Raw genomic sequence first — 17,773 nt, 5'->3', positions numbered from 1 at the left:
AGAGTCCCCCGCGCTAGATTGAACAGATTTAAAAAATCTTTTATTCCCGTTTCTGTTAAACTTTTAAACTGCACCAGATGAATGTGAACATATCTTGCTTATCGTTTTATTTCCACTCTTGTTTTAATCAGGGCCGCCTTCTGTTTGTGTGCTAATATTCTGTATTGTCTGTTGCTCTTTGTTGGCTGCTGTGGGGTGCAAGCCCAATACAAATTTCCCAGTGATGGGACAATAAAGTGACTTTTGACTTTGACTTGAAGTCATACAGCAAGGAAAGTGGCTGGAAATGTGTTTATTTGGTTGTACTACAAAGCATAAAGTTTAGTGCAAATCCAGTGCAATGCAGTTTCCACACCATCCGTCGCGTCAAGAATAGTGGTAGCTGCATCATGTTATGGGTATGTTTGCACCGGCAGGGACCAGGGTCTGTCAGGATCAAGAGGAAACTAAAACATTTGCTGACTTGGTAGTGACAGCCTAATATACACAGTGTGTAATTGATTCCTATGCAAACCAGAGACCTGTTATATTTATATGTTTCCGATATTCATTCCAAAATCACACGAACTATTACTATGACTATTATATTAACTTGTTGAGTGACTTGTTGAAGACATTTCATTGAATAATTTCATTGCATTTGAGCACATTTTAAGAGTCATAGCAAAGGGTCTGAATAGCCTTATGCAGTGGCAAGAACAAGTATGTGAACCCCAAGGAATTAGATGGTTGACCTAATTGGTCATCAAATGTGATCTGATTGTGAAGTCACAAGTATAAGGCAAACACAATGTGCTTAAGCTAATAACACACAAACAATTATAATCGTTCATATCTTTATTGAACACACCCTTTAAACATTCAAAGTGCTAGTGGAAAAAGTAAGTGAGCCTTTGGATTTAATAACAGGTTGAGGTGCTCTTTAGCAAATCGTGACGTTAGAATTATAAGGTTCTATCCATTTTTGTCAAAATTGAGTTTTTTACATAATCTGATCCATTAGGTGTTTATTAACGCCTGTGTTGTTTTTAAAATGTTGACATTTTTTAGTTAGTAATTAATAAAATACAAAGGTTCCATCTCACAAAACATAATGGAATGTAAAAACTTTGACGCTCAATATCTCTGAATTACCCTAAACGGAGATAGAACCTTATCATTCTAAGCTCACGAAACTTCAGGCATACAGCAATGTTTTTTTTGGAGAGCACCGGCTTCCTCCATGGTGTCCTGCCATGACAGTTCAATGTTTTACGTATGGTCGACTCATGAACAGAGATGTTAGCCAGTTCCAATGGCTAACTCTCTCCACCTCTCTTCAAGCCTTTAGCTGTTACTCTAGGGTTCTTTTTTTTTTTTTTTTTTACCTCATTGAGCATTCTGCATTGTGCCTTTGGAGTCATCTTGGCTGGGCGCCCACTTCTAGGTTGTGTAGCCACAGTACTAAATAGTCTCCAATTATAGACAATTTGTTTAACTGGACTGAAACTCTTGAGATGACTTTGTAACCCTTTCCATCTTTATGCAAATCAACAATGCTTGATCGTAGGTTTTTGGAGATCTTTTTTTTTTACGAGGCCTGGCTCACATCAGCTGATGCTTTCCAACCTACACTGTTAATGTTTGAATGATGTATTCAAAATGGACAAGAACAATACAATAAGTTGTGTGTTTTAATTAAAACAGATTGTTTGTTCGTTATTGTAACTTAGATGAAGATCAGACCATATTTGAAGACACATTCATACATAAATGCAGGTCATTCCAAAGGATTCACTTACTTGCCACTGTATGTAAATGAGGTATTGCTGTACTTAAAGATGAAGAAATTAGCTAAATGTTCTAAAAACGTGTTTTTTTACGTGGTATTGTATATGTGGGTTGATGGCAAACAAAGTCTATAACACAACAGAATCTGGAAAAGGTGAAAGGGTGTGAATCCTTTCTGAAGCCACTGTATATAGATATAGATATAGCAAAAGCCACTTGAACAGGCTAAATTATTTGTATTCATTTAGATGAAGGAAAGGAAACATTGGGAGTCAGACACTTTAGACTGTGATGCACGCTTGGTGTAAATGTGAAGGAATTGGATAGGTTAAAGAGATGCTACAGGATGTGTGTCGCTAATTCTTAAATTAAGCGTTGATTATGGTTCATTAATGACGAGAAACTATGTTTTAAGTGAAAATAGCATAACCAGAATCCCAGTGGAAAACAGTTTTTGGTCTAAATCTAAACTTAATGTATGTCCAGGAACATCTGGAGCATAGGGGGGAGTGGTCTATTTGGCATAAGTGTCCTGCCGCATGGACAGCATGGTTCAATCATCCAAGCAATAAAACAGATTCTTGGTTTCTGAGTCAATGTAACTTTTATTTGTATAAAATAAAGGACAGAGATGTTATTAGCCACAGAGTTGGTGTGAAGGTTTGTTTCACTCTGCACGACTGTGTGCGTGTGCGTGTGTGTGTGTGTGTGTGTGTGTATGTGTGTGTGTATGTATGTGTGTGAAAGACAAACATGACATTTTTGTAAGCGTGTTACACAAAACAAAGCATAGAAAATACAGGGCTTGACATTAAGCTTTTTCAGGTACTTGTCCTTCGGACAAGTGAACTTATCTTTTACTTGTCCTAGAGCTCAAGTTACTTGTCCAAATCCAAAGATTTTGAAAAAGCAATAATATGAATTATATGAATAATAATATATTATACTCTCACCGGCCACTTCATTAGGTACACCTTTTCAACTGCTTGTTAACGCAAATATCTAATCAGCCAATCATGTGGCAGCAACTCAATGCATTTAGGCATGTAGACATGGTCAAGACGATCTGCTGAAGTTCAAACCAGCATCAGAATGGGAAATAAAGGTGATTTAAGTGACTTTGAACCTGGCATGGTTGTTGGTGCCAGACAGGCTGTTGCGTGATATTATAGTGTCAATATGGACCAAAATCTCTGAGGAATGTTTCCAGCACCTTGTTGAATCTATGCCACGAAGAATTAAGGCAGTTCTGAAGGCAAAAGAGGGGGTCCAACCCCAAGGTGTGCCCAAATGAAGTGGCCAGTGAGTGTATGTGTATGCAAATAACACATTTGACTACTATTGATTTGATAATGATGTATCCTTAATTTTCAAATGTATTCATTAAACAATATTTTGTAATTATTTAAAAACGTAGGGGTAATCAGTGATTACCCTAACCCTAACCCTTTTAGATTAAGATTGGCCACAAAAGGGATGAATATCTAGGAATATTTACAAAAAATGTTTGTAACTACAGTCCCTCCCCAATGGAAGCAATCATATTTTCTAGCCTTTGGATAGTTCAAACCTAAAATATACGATCGCATCGAACTACATGAAAATAAGCGGCATTGAGAAGAAGCGAATATGCGCATGTTCACGTGAATGGCACTATACTATACTATACTATACTAGTGACAGGAGACCCACAACACTATGGCTGCGTTCGTAAACTCGCTCTGGAATCTGATCAGCACTCATGGAATGCCTTTTGTCCAATCAAATTACTTGGTCTCTTTATGACGTTGAACGCAGTGTGCGCTCTGAGCGAATTTACGAACTATGACGATAACGAACTACGAGAGACTGAAATAGCGAGAATGAGGCGCGGCATCGCTTTGCTTGCTATTTTTGTTTACTATTCAGATCGGAAGGAGGAATTCATGTTTGCAGATATTAATACATATTGATTTGTTTTTTTGTTTTGACTTGTCCATCGGACAACTGCAGGAGGAAGTCCACTTGTCCAAACATAAAATGTACTTGTCCCGGACAAGCGGACAAGCCTTAATGTCGAGCCCTGTAATAGCACTCTCCGTCCACTGTCACTCCAATCCTCAATCCTTTCCGCGTTCATCCCAGAATGTCCCCTGTTCCTGTTCTGTCTCACACCATCATTACAGGTCGGGCCTCTTTAGCTTTGAGTCCCACTCCGGAGCCTGCAAACCCTGTTCCTCCCTAAGAGAGGACAAAAAAGAGAATGGTGAAAAAGAGAGGGGGGGTGGTCAGTATTAACTAGGGGTGTAACGGATCACGGAAATTCCGTGATCCGTTCGGATCGCCCTCCACGGTTCGGAACGCATGTGTACCGCGGATCAATTGCAAAATGTTAACAAGTAATAATATTACTTAATATTAGTTAATATCTCTTGTAAATCACAATGTAGAGTTGCCATGAAAAGATAGACGCGACAGTTGCGTGCTTTGTTTTACTCTAAAGCGCAATGATAGGTTGATAATGCGAAAGAAAAATAATCCGTTGTTTGCTCACTACACGTGAAGCTGGGAATCCACAACAACAAGGCTGCGTTCGTAAATCCGCTCTGGAATCTGATCAGCGTTCAAGGAACGCCTCGTCCAATCAAATTACTTGGTCGCTTTATGACGTCGGACCCAGTGTGCGCTCCGGCGCTCTCAAAGCGAATTTACGAACGCGGCCCAGGTGCATCATGGCGAGTGCTAGTTACGTTGTTCGGCGGAGAAGAACTCGAAATGCCTCCCTCGTCATTTAAATCCCATGTATTGGAGCACTTTGGCTTCTCTGTCAACTATGACGGGAGGCACGAAAAAGGTAGCTCGACAACTTCTGATAATGTAGGCATTTTTTTCATACCATGTTCAAAATAAGGGTTCACTTTATTATTTAGTTAAAAGTGGCATAAAACATGTTTATTCATCTGCTTTAAAGAGCCCAGTGACTCACTGCTGCAACCAGGCGCCTCCTCCCTTTCTCCTATCATTTAAATTGAGTGTATTTCAGTATAATTATGTAATGTTTGAGTGTAGAATATGTTATATATATTATATATATGTATGTATATATATATTACCAGTTTTGACATCTTGAATGTTGTTGGTTTTTGTCACATAGTAAAAGTGGTGTTTTTACAGAATTCAAGGAAAAAGCAGTTTTTATAAAAACAAAAAAAAATTGTGTTGATCCGAAAAATGATCCGATCCGTGACTCAAAAACCGTGACCCGATCCGTGAGTTAGGTGATCCGTTACACCCCTAGTATTAACAGGGTGGCAGAAAAGTGGGCCAACAGACTGAAGAGGAGAGAATAATATACTCATCTGCACATGTCTGCAAATGTATGTATGACACAGACAAACAAACACGTATGACACAGACAAACACGTATGACACAGACAAACACGTATGACACAGACAGACACGTATGACACAGACAAACACGTATGACACAGACAGACACGTATGACACAGACAAACACGTATGACACAGACAGACACGTATGACACAGACAAACACCTATGACACAGACAGACACGTATGACAGACAAACACGTATGACACAGACAAACACGTATGACACAGACAGACAAACACGTATGACAGACAGACAAACACGTATGACAGACAGACAAACACGTATGACACAGACAGACAAACACGTATTACACAGACAGACACGTATGACAGACAGACAGACACGTATGACACAGACAGACACGTATGACACAGACAAACACGTATGACACAGACAAACACGTATGACACAGACAAACACGTATGACAGACAGACACGTATGACACAGACAAACACGTATGACAGACAGACACGTATGACACAGACAAACGCGTATGACACAGACAAACACGTATGACACAGACAAACACGTATGACACAGACAAACACGTATGACACAGACAAACACGTATGACACAGACAAACACGTATGACACAGACAAACACGTATGACACAGACAGACAGACACGTTTGACACAGACACAAAGTTGCTCACTCGCTGCAGTGGTATGATGTCCCTGTCGGTGAGTTTGTCTCCGGTCACGGGGTCAGTCATGTCCTTCCTGATTAGCCTCTCCACACACTCCTGAGTCACCACGGCCCCGCTGAGAGAGAGAGAGAGAGAGAGAGAGAGAGAGAGAGAGAGAGGGGGGGGGGGCGAGAGAGACAGACAGAGCAGAGAGAGATGGAGACAGAGAGAGAGAGAGGGAGAGGGAGAGAGGGAGATGGAGAGGGGGGGTGAGAGAGAGGGGAGGGAGAGAGAAAGGGAGAGGGAGAGAGGTAGAGAGAGAGGGAGATGGAGAGAGAGAAAGGGGGGGGAGAGACGTTAACATTAGTGATGCTCCGATCTGATCGGCGCCGATCGGTATCGGCCGATATGGCCTTGATCGGTTTTGATCGGAGTTCTCAAAACGGCCGATCAAACACGACCGATCAGTTTACAAAATGGCGTCGCCAGTCTGGAAATATTACACAGTGTCGGAAAGAGACAACAAATATGCCGTTTGTAATGTCTGCTCAAAAGAAATACCTCGCGGAGGAACGCACGCAAGGTCTTTCAATACCACGAATATCATACGGCATTTGCTGCGTTCGTCGATTCGCTCAGAGAGCGCCGAAGCGCACACTGGGCTCGACGTCATAAAGGGACCGAGTGCTTTGATTGGACGAGAGGCGTTCCACGAGTGCTGGTCAGAGTTCCAGCGCGACTTCACGAGCGTAGTGTAGGTAGTGTGCAGCGACGTCATGTGACCCCGCGAGCAGGAAGTCACTTGGCCCATAGCAACAACTATTAGCGCGTGAGTTTTAGGTCTTCCTCTGTGCACCTTGCACAAGTGTAGATAGCGAGCGACTTTTCAGCAGCAGGACATATTTTAGATGATAAGAGGAACAGTCTGAGTGCCAAAAACGCTGAGATGCTTGTATTTCTCAAGGCTAATCTGTCAGTGATGCTGCTTAATCAGAAGTAAGGTTTGAGTCTGAAATCTCCTTAGGTGCAATGTTTTGTTTTTTTGTTTTATTGATTATTGCTGACTTGCTGTCTTATCTCCTCCTAAATATGACTTGAAACTGACTGACTTGAAACAGTATTTTATATTTGGCTATAGCCTGTTTATGTTGCAGTTTAGTTTGGGTATGTTTATTGTTCCTCAGGAAAGCTACAGTATACAGTATAAGCTCCAAGTTCTCTAAGAGCCCCTAGTTCCTCTCATTAGAGTGGAATGTTGCACATTTGATGTGACAGTGTACATTTTATTTATTATGATTTTTATTTTCACATTTTATTTGTTTTTCCTGAAGTAAGCTACAGGTGGTTGTGAATTCAATAAAACAGATGGTCGTCAATTCATGATACTTTCTCATCTCCTAATTTCATTTAAATACTTAATATACAATGTCAATGGTGTTAAGAATAATTAAAAACATAAATAATGCTACACAATAAATAGAATGCTTCAATTGCCATTTTCGACGCTGTGATCGGTGATATCGGATCGGCAGATCACTGATTCCAGTGATCGGTGATCGGTGATCGGCACCAAAAACCCTGATCGGAGCATCTCTAGTTAACATGACCATAGAGCTCGCGCTACAGATGGCAGCAGTGTGATGGCCTAGAGCGAATGAAGGTGCAGACACATGGGACATGTAGAGAGTCTCTATGGGATATGTAGAGGGTCTCTATGGGACATGTAGAGGGTCTCTATGGGATATGTAGAGGGTCTCTATGGGATATGTAGAGAGTCTCTATGGGATATGTAGAGGGTCTCTGTACTCAGACACATGGGACATGTAGAGGGTCTCTATGGGACATGTAGAGCAGGGCTTCAAGTGGGAAAAAATCCTGTGCCTGAAACTTTTTCTTGGGGAGGGGGGTCACAGTTTGAGATATTGGGAGAGCAGGTACAGAAGACAGCTTCTTGTCTCAATGTTTAAATGCATTAATACTGTTTTATACTCAATACACAATAAAATAATATATTTAGATTAAAACTGATTAAATCACTTAAGGCCAAACTGATTGCATCACTTATTAAGCCACTATCACTATAACAATAGATCAATAGATCTACATCAAGTAGAATACTGATGACTAGTGACCAGTCAAGACCATTGGACTCCAGGATATCTTTGAGCTCCTGCATGAGGGCTGACGAGTTGGCGATGTTTACTTTCCTGCTGGCTAGGTGTTGTGTTGTTACTTTGGCCAGATCATCATAAAAAAAATGAACAAGGACATTGAGGATTTTGTCCATGTTAAGATTAGTAGCTTCGTCGATATTCATTGAAAACGTTGCTTTTTTAAGCTTTTCACACAGCAGTTTTTTTAATTCCGGGGCAAGGCCATGTGTGTTTAAATAGCTGGCGTGCTGATTGGAAACGGACAGCTTTGTCAGTGCATTTTTGTCTTCTGATAGCTTCTTTCACAAATCGACCAGTGGTTGAGCCATTGTGAAAGACAGATCATGTTCAGCAATAAACGCGTACACTCGGATCTTTTGCTCGCAAACACGGTCGGTCATTGAAGATGAAGTGGTAGGCTACCTGTAGCCGTCGCTCCCGGCAAGGTTGTTGTATGAGCAAGCGCTCGAACCGAAGCTTGGTGACCGGGATCTGAGGCATGTCGAGCAATAACCTTCTTCCCACTACTGCCGTTGACGAGTTTCTTTGAGCACGGCGTACAGAAACAAGCACCCGGCTCCCTCAGTTTGAGGCACCACGTCCCATAAGGCTTCCCGTCACTACTCTCCTCTATCCATGCCCAGCGCCATTTATTCCTTACTCATCGTTCTAGTATAGCTGTGTCTTCGCCAGGTTTAAGAAACTTGGCTTCCATTTTAATAAACTCTAACTAAAGTTAGCGGGCTGCTAAAAGCGAACGTCTCTAAAAGCTAACATTACACTCATTCAAACTTCTTAAGACCCGCCCCACTACTCTGCCTCCGATTGGCTAGAAGTCGTTGGTTGGCTTGAGCAATGTGATACCATTGGTAGGCGGAAGGAACTGTCTCTTTGCTGAAGATGACTCTTTAAATTACTATGTAAACAAATAGCATGTGATTTTTTAATAATTTTTTTGTTCAAAATTCCCCCGCGCCGGAAATCCGGCACCGTGCCGGAGAACTTTAAGCCCTGTGTAGAGGGTCTCTATGGGACATGTAGAGGGTCTCTGTACTCACGAGGGTTTGAGGACAGAGCAGGGGACACTGTTTCCCAGGGTGTCCTTGGTCACAGCGCACACGTACCTGTCCTGGAGAGAGAAGAGGGCATGTCACCAGAGGACACACAGACAGTCATAATAATAATAATGCTCTGGGCACAGGGTCAGCCATAGTCAGCGCCCCTGGAGCAATTAGGGGGTTAAGTGCCTTGCTCAAGGGCACACGCAGCTCCCTCCTGAGGGCGGGGATCGAACCAGCGACCTCCCCGTTTTGCTAGCCGGCCCTCTATAGCCTCTAGGCTTGTGTACCTTTAAAGCTGTTGTCGCAGTTTTTGGAATTCTGCGAAAACCTGCACCGCTTACTTCACCACCTGGGTGTGATATCTTTTTTTTAAAATGTGTATTTATTTTTTGACATGAAACGTTGAGGCTGCTAGCACCGACCTGGCGTGTGAGGAGGGCCGTCCGGCTCAGGCTGGGGTCCAGCGGGGTGAAGCGCACCGTGATCAGCTCGTTCATCTTCAGAGGCCGGCCCGACATGGGACACACCACCGTCTTACTCTGGGGGGGGGTGACAGAGGAGAATTAGAGGGGAGAGAGAGAGAGAGAGAGAGAGAGAGAGAGAGAGATACATAGAGAGAGAGATAGAGAGATACAGAGAGAGATACATAGAGAGAGATACATAGAGAGAGATACATAGAGCGAGAGAGAGAGAGAGACAGAGAGAGATAGAAATACAGAGAGAGAGATACATAGAGAGAGAGATACAGAGAGAGAGAGATACAGAGAAGAGAAATACCACGACAGAGAGAGATACATAGATACATAGATATATATAGAGAGAGAGAGAGAGAGAGAGAGAGAGAGAGAGAGAGACCACTGTCTTACTCTGGGGGAGCGACAGAGGAGAATTAGAGGGGGGGGGGAGAGAGAGAGAGAGAGAGAGAGATACATAGACACAAAGAGAGAGAGAGATACATAGAGAGAGAGGGGGAGGGGGGTGGGGGCAAAGTGAAGGAGAGTTGCTTTCTAAACAGCGGGGGGGACTGTGTCGGATTATTGGATTGTCAACGTTCCGCTGCTCCTGCTAGTGGATGAGCTAATGTGAACCTGAATGAAGTGTCTGAAAGAGAGAGACCACATCCTGACCTCAGTGGGATTACTATTGATCTTGTATTCTGCTGCAATGCCAATGTCGAATGAACCTGAACCTAAGAATGTTACTCTTGTGTACCCGTACATTGAGGTAATAAAAAGCGATTCTGATTCTGATAACAGCTAAGGAGGAGAGAGACAGAGCAAACAGACAGGGAACACCATGACATGAACATTTGGACTAAACATGCTGGAGGAAGACAAACACCAGGGAATGAGGAGAGAGGGTTATGGGGGACACGGGAGCAGGGGGGAAAATTCTATATTGAATGAGTCCAAAGCATTGCAAATACATACATCTACATAGCAGCAAAAAGGGTTCTACGTGGAACCATGAAGGGAACTCTAACAGGGGCCTGGCAAAGAACCCTTTTCTGGTTCAAGGTGGCACCTGTTTTTATTTAAAATTGTTATAGAGATATTTTTTATATAGGAATAGATGATTGCACCTTACATAAGTAATGCAACAGTGAAGCATGTTTTCTTCTTTTGACTCTATAGTCTAAAAGTTTGGCATTTTGAAACCAAACAAGTACCATGAGGTTAACATAGAGATTCTCCGCTTTCATTTGATATTTGTGTACATATTGCTTTCACCATTTAGAAATGACAACACTTTTTATACACAGTCTCCCCCCCCCCCTATTTTAGGGCACCACAAGTAATGGGACCATTGGCTTGACAGTGTGTCTCTGGCAAGTCAAGTGTGGTCGGTCACGTCATGTGTGCAGGCAGAAGAGAGTCAATGTCTAGTATTGGTTCTAGGCTTTGCGTTTGCCTTTGGTAAATGGACTGACTTATATAGCGCCTTTATCCAAAGCGCTTTACAACGGCCTCTCATTCACCCATTCACACACCAATGGCGGCAAGCCACCTATGCAAGGTGCCAGCCCGCTCACTGGGAGCAATTTGTGGCTCTACCTCCTGCTCCACAGCCGCCCCATTTGCAGTCAGCTTTTGGTGTCGGTCCACATCAGGACCAAAGCGGTGTCAATGAAAGCATACAGGCTGGTAGGCCAAGGAAGACTTCTACAGTGACTGAAGAATGCCCTAAAAGAACTGTCCTATAGGTCAGGAACACTGTCCAGGAAGTAGGCGTGAATGTCTCAAGAGACGACCCTTCACAGTATAAGTCACCAGCTGAACTACAGAGGCTTCACTCCAAAGGTCAGGTCAGGTCAGGTCAGTATACAGAGGTCTGGATAAATGTGTTGTGGACAAATAAGATGAATATCACCACGTACCAGAGTGATTGCAAGTAGAAAAGTTTGGAGAAAAAAAGGAATGTACCCAGTCTACCAACTCATCAGCATACAAACTCATCTGTGAGACACGGTTGTTATGACTTTGGCCCTTGTATTGCTGCCACTAGAACTGGCTAACATTCATTTATGATGTAACTGCTGACAGCAGCAGAATGCATTCTGAAGTACACAGAAACATCCTGTCGGCTCCAGTACAAGCAAATGCCTCCAGATTCACTGCACAGCAGGACAATGACCCCCAAACACACTGCCAGAGCAACTAGGGAGTTTTTCAGGGACAATAAGTGGAAAGTTCTTGACTGGCGGAGTCAATCTTGAGATTTTAAATCCAATTAAACATGCATTTAATTTCCTGATGATAAGATTTTAGGCAAAAGAAACAACAACTGAAGACGGCTGCAGCAGAGGCCTGGCAGAGCATCACCAGACTAGATATCGAATGTCTGGTGGGGTCAATGTCTTCATTGCATGCAAAAGATTATCGGCCAAATACTAAACATGAGTCCTTAATTCGGACATGATCTTAATCTGTCCAATTTCTTTTGGTGTCCCGTGTATAAAGAATTCTCAAGTCATTTCTAAATGCTGAAACCAACATGTAGCCTACACAAATACCATAAAATAAAAACTAGGGATGCACGATACCGTATATATTTTTTCCAACCGATACCGATAACCGATGTTTACCCGCTTCTTGTGGCCGATAACCGATATGATAACCGATATGAGAACAGATATAATATATAACAAGCATAACCAAAAAATCGCTATTATGGCGATGTGCTGTGCCTATGCTGTTCCTCAGTCCAGCGCTTCATCATCCCCCTTCTAGAACTGCCATCTCCCCTTTCCATCCCTTATGTCATTTTATCAATGAACATTGTATTACTGTTATTTCAACATTTAAGCCTCTTTCACACATAGTTCCCTGTAACTTCAATGGAATCCCAAGCTGTGCCGTCCAGCCATTTTCGCCGTTCACTCATGAGTCAAATGCCGGTAGATTCGCGTCTTGCTCCCTTTAACACATGTCGGCGTTTCCCTGGTTGTGAGATCTAAACTACTAGAACTGAAAGCGGCAGGTAACATCCATATGTTGTATATATACATACATATATTTGATTACCAGCAAGACACCGGAGCACTCGTATCTATAACAAACGCGGAGATTGTATGAGCCCCGCTTCAGTCAGCCTTTCCGTAGAAATACATCGCTCCGTTATATATCTAACGTTACATGTTTTAAGGCTGATCTGTGCATGATAGTGCTGCATTATGTTGATCTATTTATATCGATCTATTCTTGCCAATTCCTTATTACCAGTGGAAAGGGGGAAGGCTAAAACACTTTGAATGGAATAGATAGGACTTTCCGTTCAATGGAGGAAGCATGATACTCGCTCAGAGTTCATCTCGCTTTCACCCCCGTTGATGTATTAAACAATCTAAGCAATCTAATCAGAGCAGTTGTTATTATGTAATATTATTGATGGATGTGCCATTTTTGATGGAGAGCAGTGAGCGGATGACTGGATGTGAGCATGTATTTGACTAATGCCGATAGATTCGAGTCGCAGGCGCAGCATCATGAGCGCGACAACCGGAACCGGAAATATTTCCGGCTTCATATTATCGGCTCTATATCGGGTAAAATTGAATAAAACCGATAAATATTTAATAACATTAATTTCCCAATATCGGCGCCGATAATATCGTGCATCCCTAATAAAAACTGAGAATGTTAACCTCATGGTAACTGTTTGATTTCAAAACCAAACTTTTGGAGTCTAGAGCCAAAGAAGCACCAACTGCTTCACTGTCCGGTTACTTAAGTATGTAGTTGATGGTGTGACAGTGTCCCATAATCTGAAGTAGGGTTGCACATTTTGAGGAATATTCTGTGGGAATTAACAGGAATATATGGGAATTAATGGAAATATATGCAAATTATAAATATAATTTAAATGTCATGTTTTTTTGCATTGGATAGATTTACATTTATGTTTCATATGGAGACAGAAACATAAACCTTTTACCTTATCATATATGTAGATATAAATGCAAATAATTAAATCCTTCCAATAGATTCCAAAAAATAATTGAGTTACGTACTTAACTTTAATTAAATGAGTTGACTCTTCAAATGGTAAATGGACTGACTTATATAGTTCCTTATTCCAAAGCGCTTTACAATGGCCTCTCATTCACCCATTCACACACACATTCACACACCAATGGCGGCAAGCTACCATGCAAGGCGCCGGCCCGCTCATTGGGAGCAGTTTGGGGTTCAGTGTCTTGCCCAAAGACACTTCGACATGTGGCCAGTCGGGGCTCGAACCGCCGACCTTGCGATCATTAGACGCCGACGCGACCTCCTGCACCACAGCCGCCCCTATAAAGAAGAAATGCCCTAAAACATTTCTATATAGAAAGCACACAAAGGCCAACTCTCGGTCCGGATTAAACCCAGACTTTAATGACGCTCCGACTCACCGGTTTCTTCAGTACAGCGGGTTTGGCCTCAGGTGTGAGGCTGGGGATCCAGAAGCTGGGGAGAGCCTGGTCGTCGCTGGTGACAGAGTAGGAGGAGGAGGAGTCAGCTTTGGACGAGCTAGCCGACCCACTAGCGGACCCACCAGCAGTGCTCTTGCTGTCTTTGGGATCTTTGGCCTGGCCTGGAGAAACAGGGTAATTAGGTTCATGTAATGACAGTACCCCAATGTAAATAATGGGACAGGGAAGCATTTTCTCTACTCTTGGCTCTGCACGCCAAAAGGTTTGGATGATAAGATGTTACGCAAAAAAAGACCTAAGAACAAACAGCAACTGAAGATGGCTGCAATACAGGCCTGGCAGAGCATCACCAGAGAAGCTGACTTGTCACCAATGTCTGGTGGGGTCACAGACAGGCAGCTATTGCATGCAAAGGATAGTCGACCAAATACTAAACAAATACTAACACATTTATTTTAGTTTTTCAATTTCACAACTCAGAGTCCCATTACTTTTGGATATTAGGAGTATAGAGCCAAAATGAAGAAAAAAATCTTCACTGTCCCATTACTTACGCAGGGCACTGTACAGTATACCCTTCTTAGGTAGGGTAATATAGCCATGGTTTGGGTTGCTATCTTAGTCCTTGATAAGCTCCACTAGGTTTTGAGTGTGTAGTAGTAGTGTATGTGACAGACCCCAATCTATCAAGAAGGTCTGTGAATTGCAGTGGAATACCAAAGCATTCCGACATATGTGACGGGTAGGTTTGTGCTTTTGCCATTCTGCAATGCTGTGAGATTTCTCTACTGGGTCATTTGATAAACCACAATGCACCATCACACGTGCTCACACACTAACCAGTGGAAATGGGTAGGACGGGCTCATGGTAACGGACGGAGGAACGGCATTAAACACGTGTTTGATGTTGTTCCTCACTCCGTTTCATCCATAACAAAGAGCCTTTCCTACCCCATTTCTCCATCCACCATTGACTCCACCGATAAAACACACAACACACACACACACACACACACACACACACACACACACACACACAGTACGAACCAGAAGTGAAAGGGTTGATAGGCTTGGAGACAATGCTGTTCTCCCTGGTCTTGAAGCGCTCTGCCCTCTCTCTCTCCTCTGACTTGGACTCCAGCTGGCTGTCACTCTTCTGAGCTTGTTTCTGCTTCTCGAAGGCCTAAGTCAGAGACAAGAGGGAGATGAGAAGAGACAACAAAAGAGATGAGAGATGAGAAGAGACAGGTACAGACAGACTTCATTGCATAGGGCTACTAGTTACTGTTCATTTGCATGTGTCGCATTACCGAGGCAAACTGTTAGTATGCAGGAATGTAGCGGTCGAAAAGAGGTAGGGCAACTTTGTTAAACTGCTTATTATTAGGCGTCAACAGGTGGGTAAATGCTCTTCACCACAACGACAAATGTTTGCACACAGTGTTCATGCTCCATTCCATCCCTGTTAGTTGGGCAAATATTCAGAGACGCAGCACCTGTAAAAACAGTCAGACACTTACCTTCATTTTCTTGGCAATATCTGTCTTCTGGTGGAGTATGTACTCCAGAATGGCCTGTTTCTCATATACGTACCCATCTGGACTGAAGATTTTTAAAAAAAGCAAACACACAGCTTTTAGAACCCATAGCCCATACACACAAAAGGCACATAGGCTTAGCCTATATCTTCACAAACAGGTAGTAGGGAAATGTGAAGAGTACTCAGTGGCCAGAACTACAAGTAAGAACTACAACGGAATCAGGAGAGAGACCCCCCCTGGTGCTGACTTACGTCACAACGGGGTCCCTGCACGTCTGGAGAGAGAGGCAGCAGCAGTCAAAGTCTTTGATCGCATCCTTGCCCAAACGTATACTTTGTGTCCCATAACCAGATGACGCTGGGGGGAAGGTGAAGGGGAGACTCAGAGTGGGAGACTACCAAATAATTCACTTCTGACATGGCCAACGTGATGAGGCAAAAAAACATCATTAATCAGCCTTCATTCATATTCCGACCGATAGCATTATTGCCCCTGCAATACCAGTTTGCTCTTGTTTGTTTGGTCTTCATTCTGAATCTCACAGAATGGATACTGTTATAGAGTGGGATACATACATCTGACCACTAGGGGCAGTAGTGCCATTGCGGTATACAGTAGCTTAATGGTAATAGCATTTTCTTTTTGTTCTTCTTTGAGTTTTTTGAGTTTGGGGCCCATCTGAAAGAGTGAAACTGATAAATGCACGCCACACCCTGGCTCATAGGGCCTACTCACAGCTAGGAAACGAGTACAGAACACGACCGCATTAGCACACTTAGCAACCAAGAACTAGAAATGTCATTTAAAAACTCACCCGTGTCCTTCCTTTTCTCGTGGTACGTGTAAACGGCTCCTGCCGTGCAATTTTTCCCATGTCGCGTCATTGTTGGCTAGGAGACATGAAACATGATCAAATATCATAATAAACATAATAACCTTTCATCTGCTTTCTCTCTACTAGCAATGTAGCATCGTTTACCTAGCTGCTAGCTAACAATCGAACACAGTCCAGCTGTTCTGCCAAACACGCAAACTAACTCACCTCTCGGAAAAAAGGTGGAACAAGGAGCTAAATCAAAGCTGGAACTGCCACAGTAGCGATACAATCTTGCTATATAAACACACTAAGCTGCAATGTTTCTTATTTTGAAGCTATGGCAGCCATCAAGTGCATCCCTCCGGAAGCTGTTTGAGTATGTTTTGTAGTATCAGTCAAACAAGTCCGACGGCGTCTGCCACGGTGATACGGTTCCGCACTGACATTTCTTAGGTTAGATGTAAATAATAACTGGCTTATATCCACTTTTGGAAGTTTGGTCCCCTTTAAAACTAAGAATTTCATGGAGTAAAACATGTTACAATGAAGCTCTGTTAGCAGTTATTGAAGCATCGCAAGTGGCAGTAGACTCTCTCAAGGTGGTTGATTACCCTGGCTTACTCCGGATACAGTGACAATGATCTTCTAGTAGGTTGTCGTGGCCGAGTGGTTAAGGCTATGGACTAGACATCCATTGGGATCTTCCCGCGCAGGTTCGAATTCTGCCGACAACGTGTCATTTTAATTCATGCTCACCAACACATTCCATCATGTCTCACAGCTGTTGCACGAGATTGAAATAATTGTCAGTCGCATTTCTATGTCTAGCATTGAAAGAGTGAGCATAAAGTGACTCCTGAAATTGATTGAACGAAACATTCCAAAGAACAAATATTTAATAATAGGCATATATCCAACTTTGGAAGTTTGACGCAAGACATCCCAGTGAGCAATTTTACGTTGATTAGACGTCTAAACAACGTCTAAATGGCCCGTAGACGTCTAGGCCAAATCGAGGCTAAATATCGGCCATTTTGGATATTTAAAAAACGTCTATGTTTAGACGTTGAAATGCCGTTGAAACATAGACGTTGTTTCCCTTTCTATGTTTCAACGGCATTTCAACGTCTAAACATAGACGTTGTTTCAATTTCCAATTTAGCCTAAATTTAGCTTAATTATAACCTAGACATTGAAACACCGGTGTTTAAACGTCTAGGCTAAAACAAAGCCAAATGGAGGTGAAATTGAAACGACTGTTTCTATAGGCATTTCAACGGCAGACTATATATAGCTGTTGAAATGCAGTTTAAACAGACGTTTCAATTTCCAATTTCACATCAATTTAGCTTTGTTATAGCCTAGACGTTTAAACACTTAGTATAAGTAGACAAATACCATTTTCATGAGTAATAAGTAAATTATGACAAGGAAATATGAATAGGAACATGTATTTATTTAGGGAAATAGTAAATACGAAATATAAATAAGGAAATAAGAATATTAAATATTA

At 42.4% G+C, this 17,773-nt stretch overlaps 1 protein-coding gene across 1 annotated transcript; it reads right to left on the bottom strand.

Annotated features, from left to right (window-relative positions):
• Nucleotides 1-2,367: 2,367 nt before the first annotated feature.
• On the bottom strand, nt 2,368-16,624 carry nosip (nitric oxide synthase interacting protein). Its single transcript, XM_080524413.1, has 10 exons — nt 16,486-16,624; nt 16,258-16,333; nt 15,695-15,800; nt 15,423-15,504; nt 14,950-15,085; nt 13,882-14,063; nt 9,410-9,526; nt 8,985-9,055; nt 5,801-5,909; nt 2,368-3,990 (listed from the first exon to the last, which is right to left on the bottom strand). Exons 2-10 carry the CDS (start codon nt 16,325-16,327, stop codon nt 3,919-3,921), a joined length of 945 nt encoding a protein of 314 aa, XP_080380539.1. The 5' UTR covers nt 16,328-16,333; nt 16,486-16,624; the 3' UTR covers nt 2,368-3,918.
• Nucleotides 16,625-17,773: the final 1,149 nt, after the last annotated feature.

The sequence above is a fragment of the Nansenia antarctica genome (genome assembly GCF_963989245.1).
Source record: "Nansenia antarctica genome assembly, chromosome: 2".
In the NCBI taxonomy this organism is placed as follows: domain Eukaryota; kingdom Metazoa; phylum Chordata; class Actinopteri; order Argentiniformes; family Microstomatidae; genus Nansenia; species Nansenia antarctica.
The sequence above is the reverse complement of the archived record's forward strand: the minus strand, read 5'-3'. Positions and strand labels throughout refer to the sequence as shown.

Bases quoted from the DNA above. Each gene is read 5' to 3' on its own strand.
- nosip (XM_080524413.1), bottom strand. From the start codon at position 16,327: ATGACGCGACATGGGAAAAATTGCACGGCAGGAGCCGTTTACACGTAC. The intron at 5,910-8,984 runs GTGAGTACAGAG...TCTCTCTCTCAG, and splicing joins TGCTCTGTCCTCAAACCCTC to CGGGGCCGTGGTGACTCAGG. The intron at 3,991-5,800 runs GTGAGCAACTTT...GTCCTCTCTTAG, and splicing joins ACATCATACCACTGCAGCGA to GGAGGAACAGGGTTTGCAGG.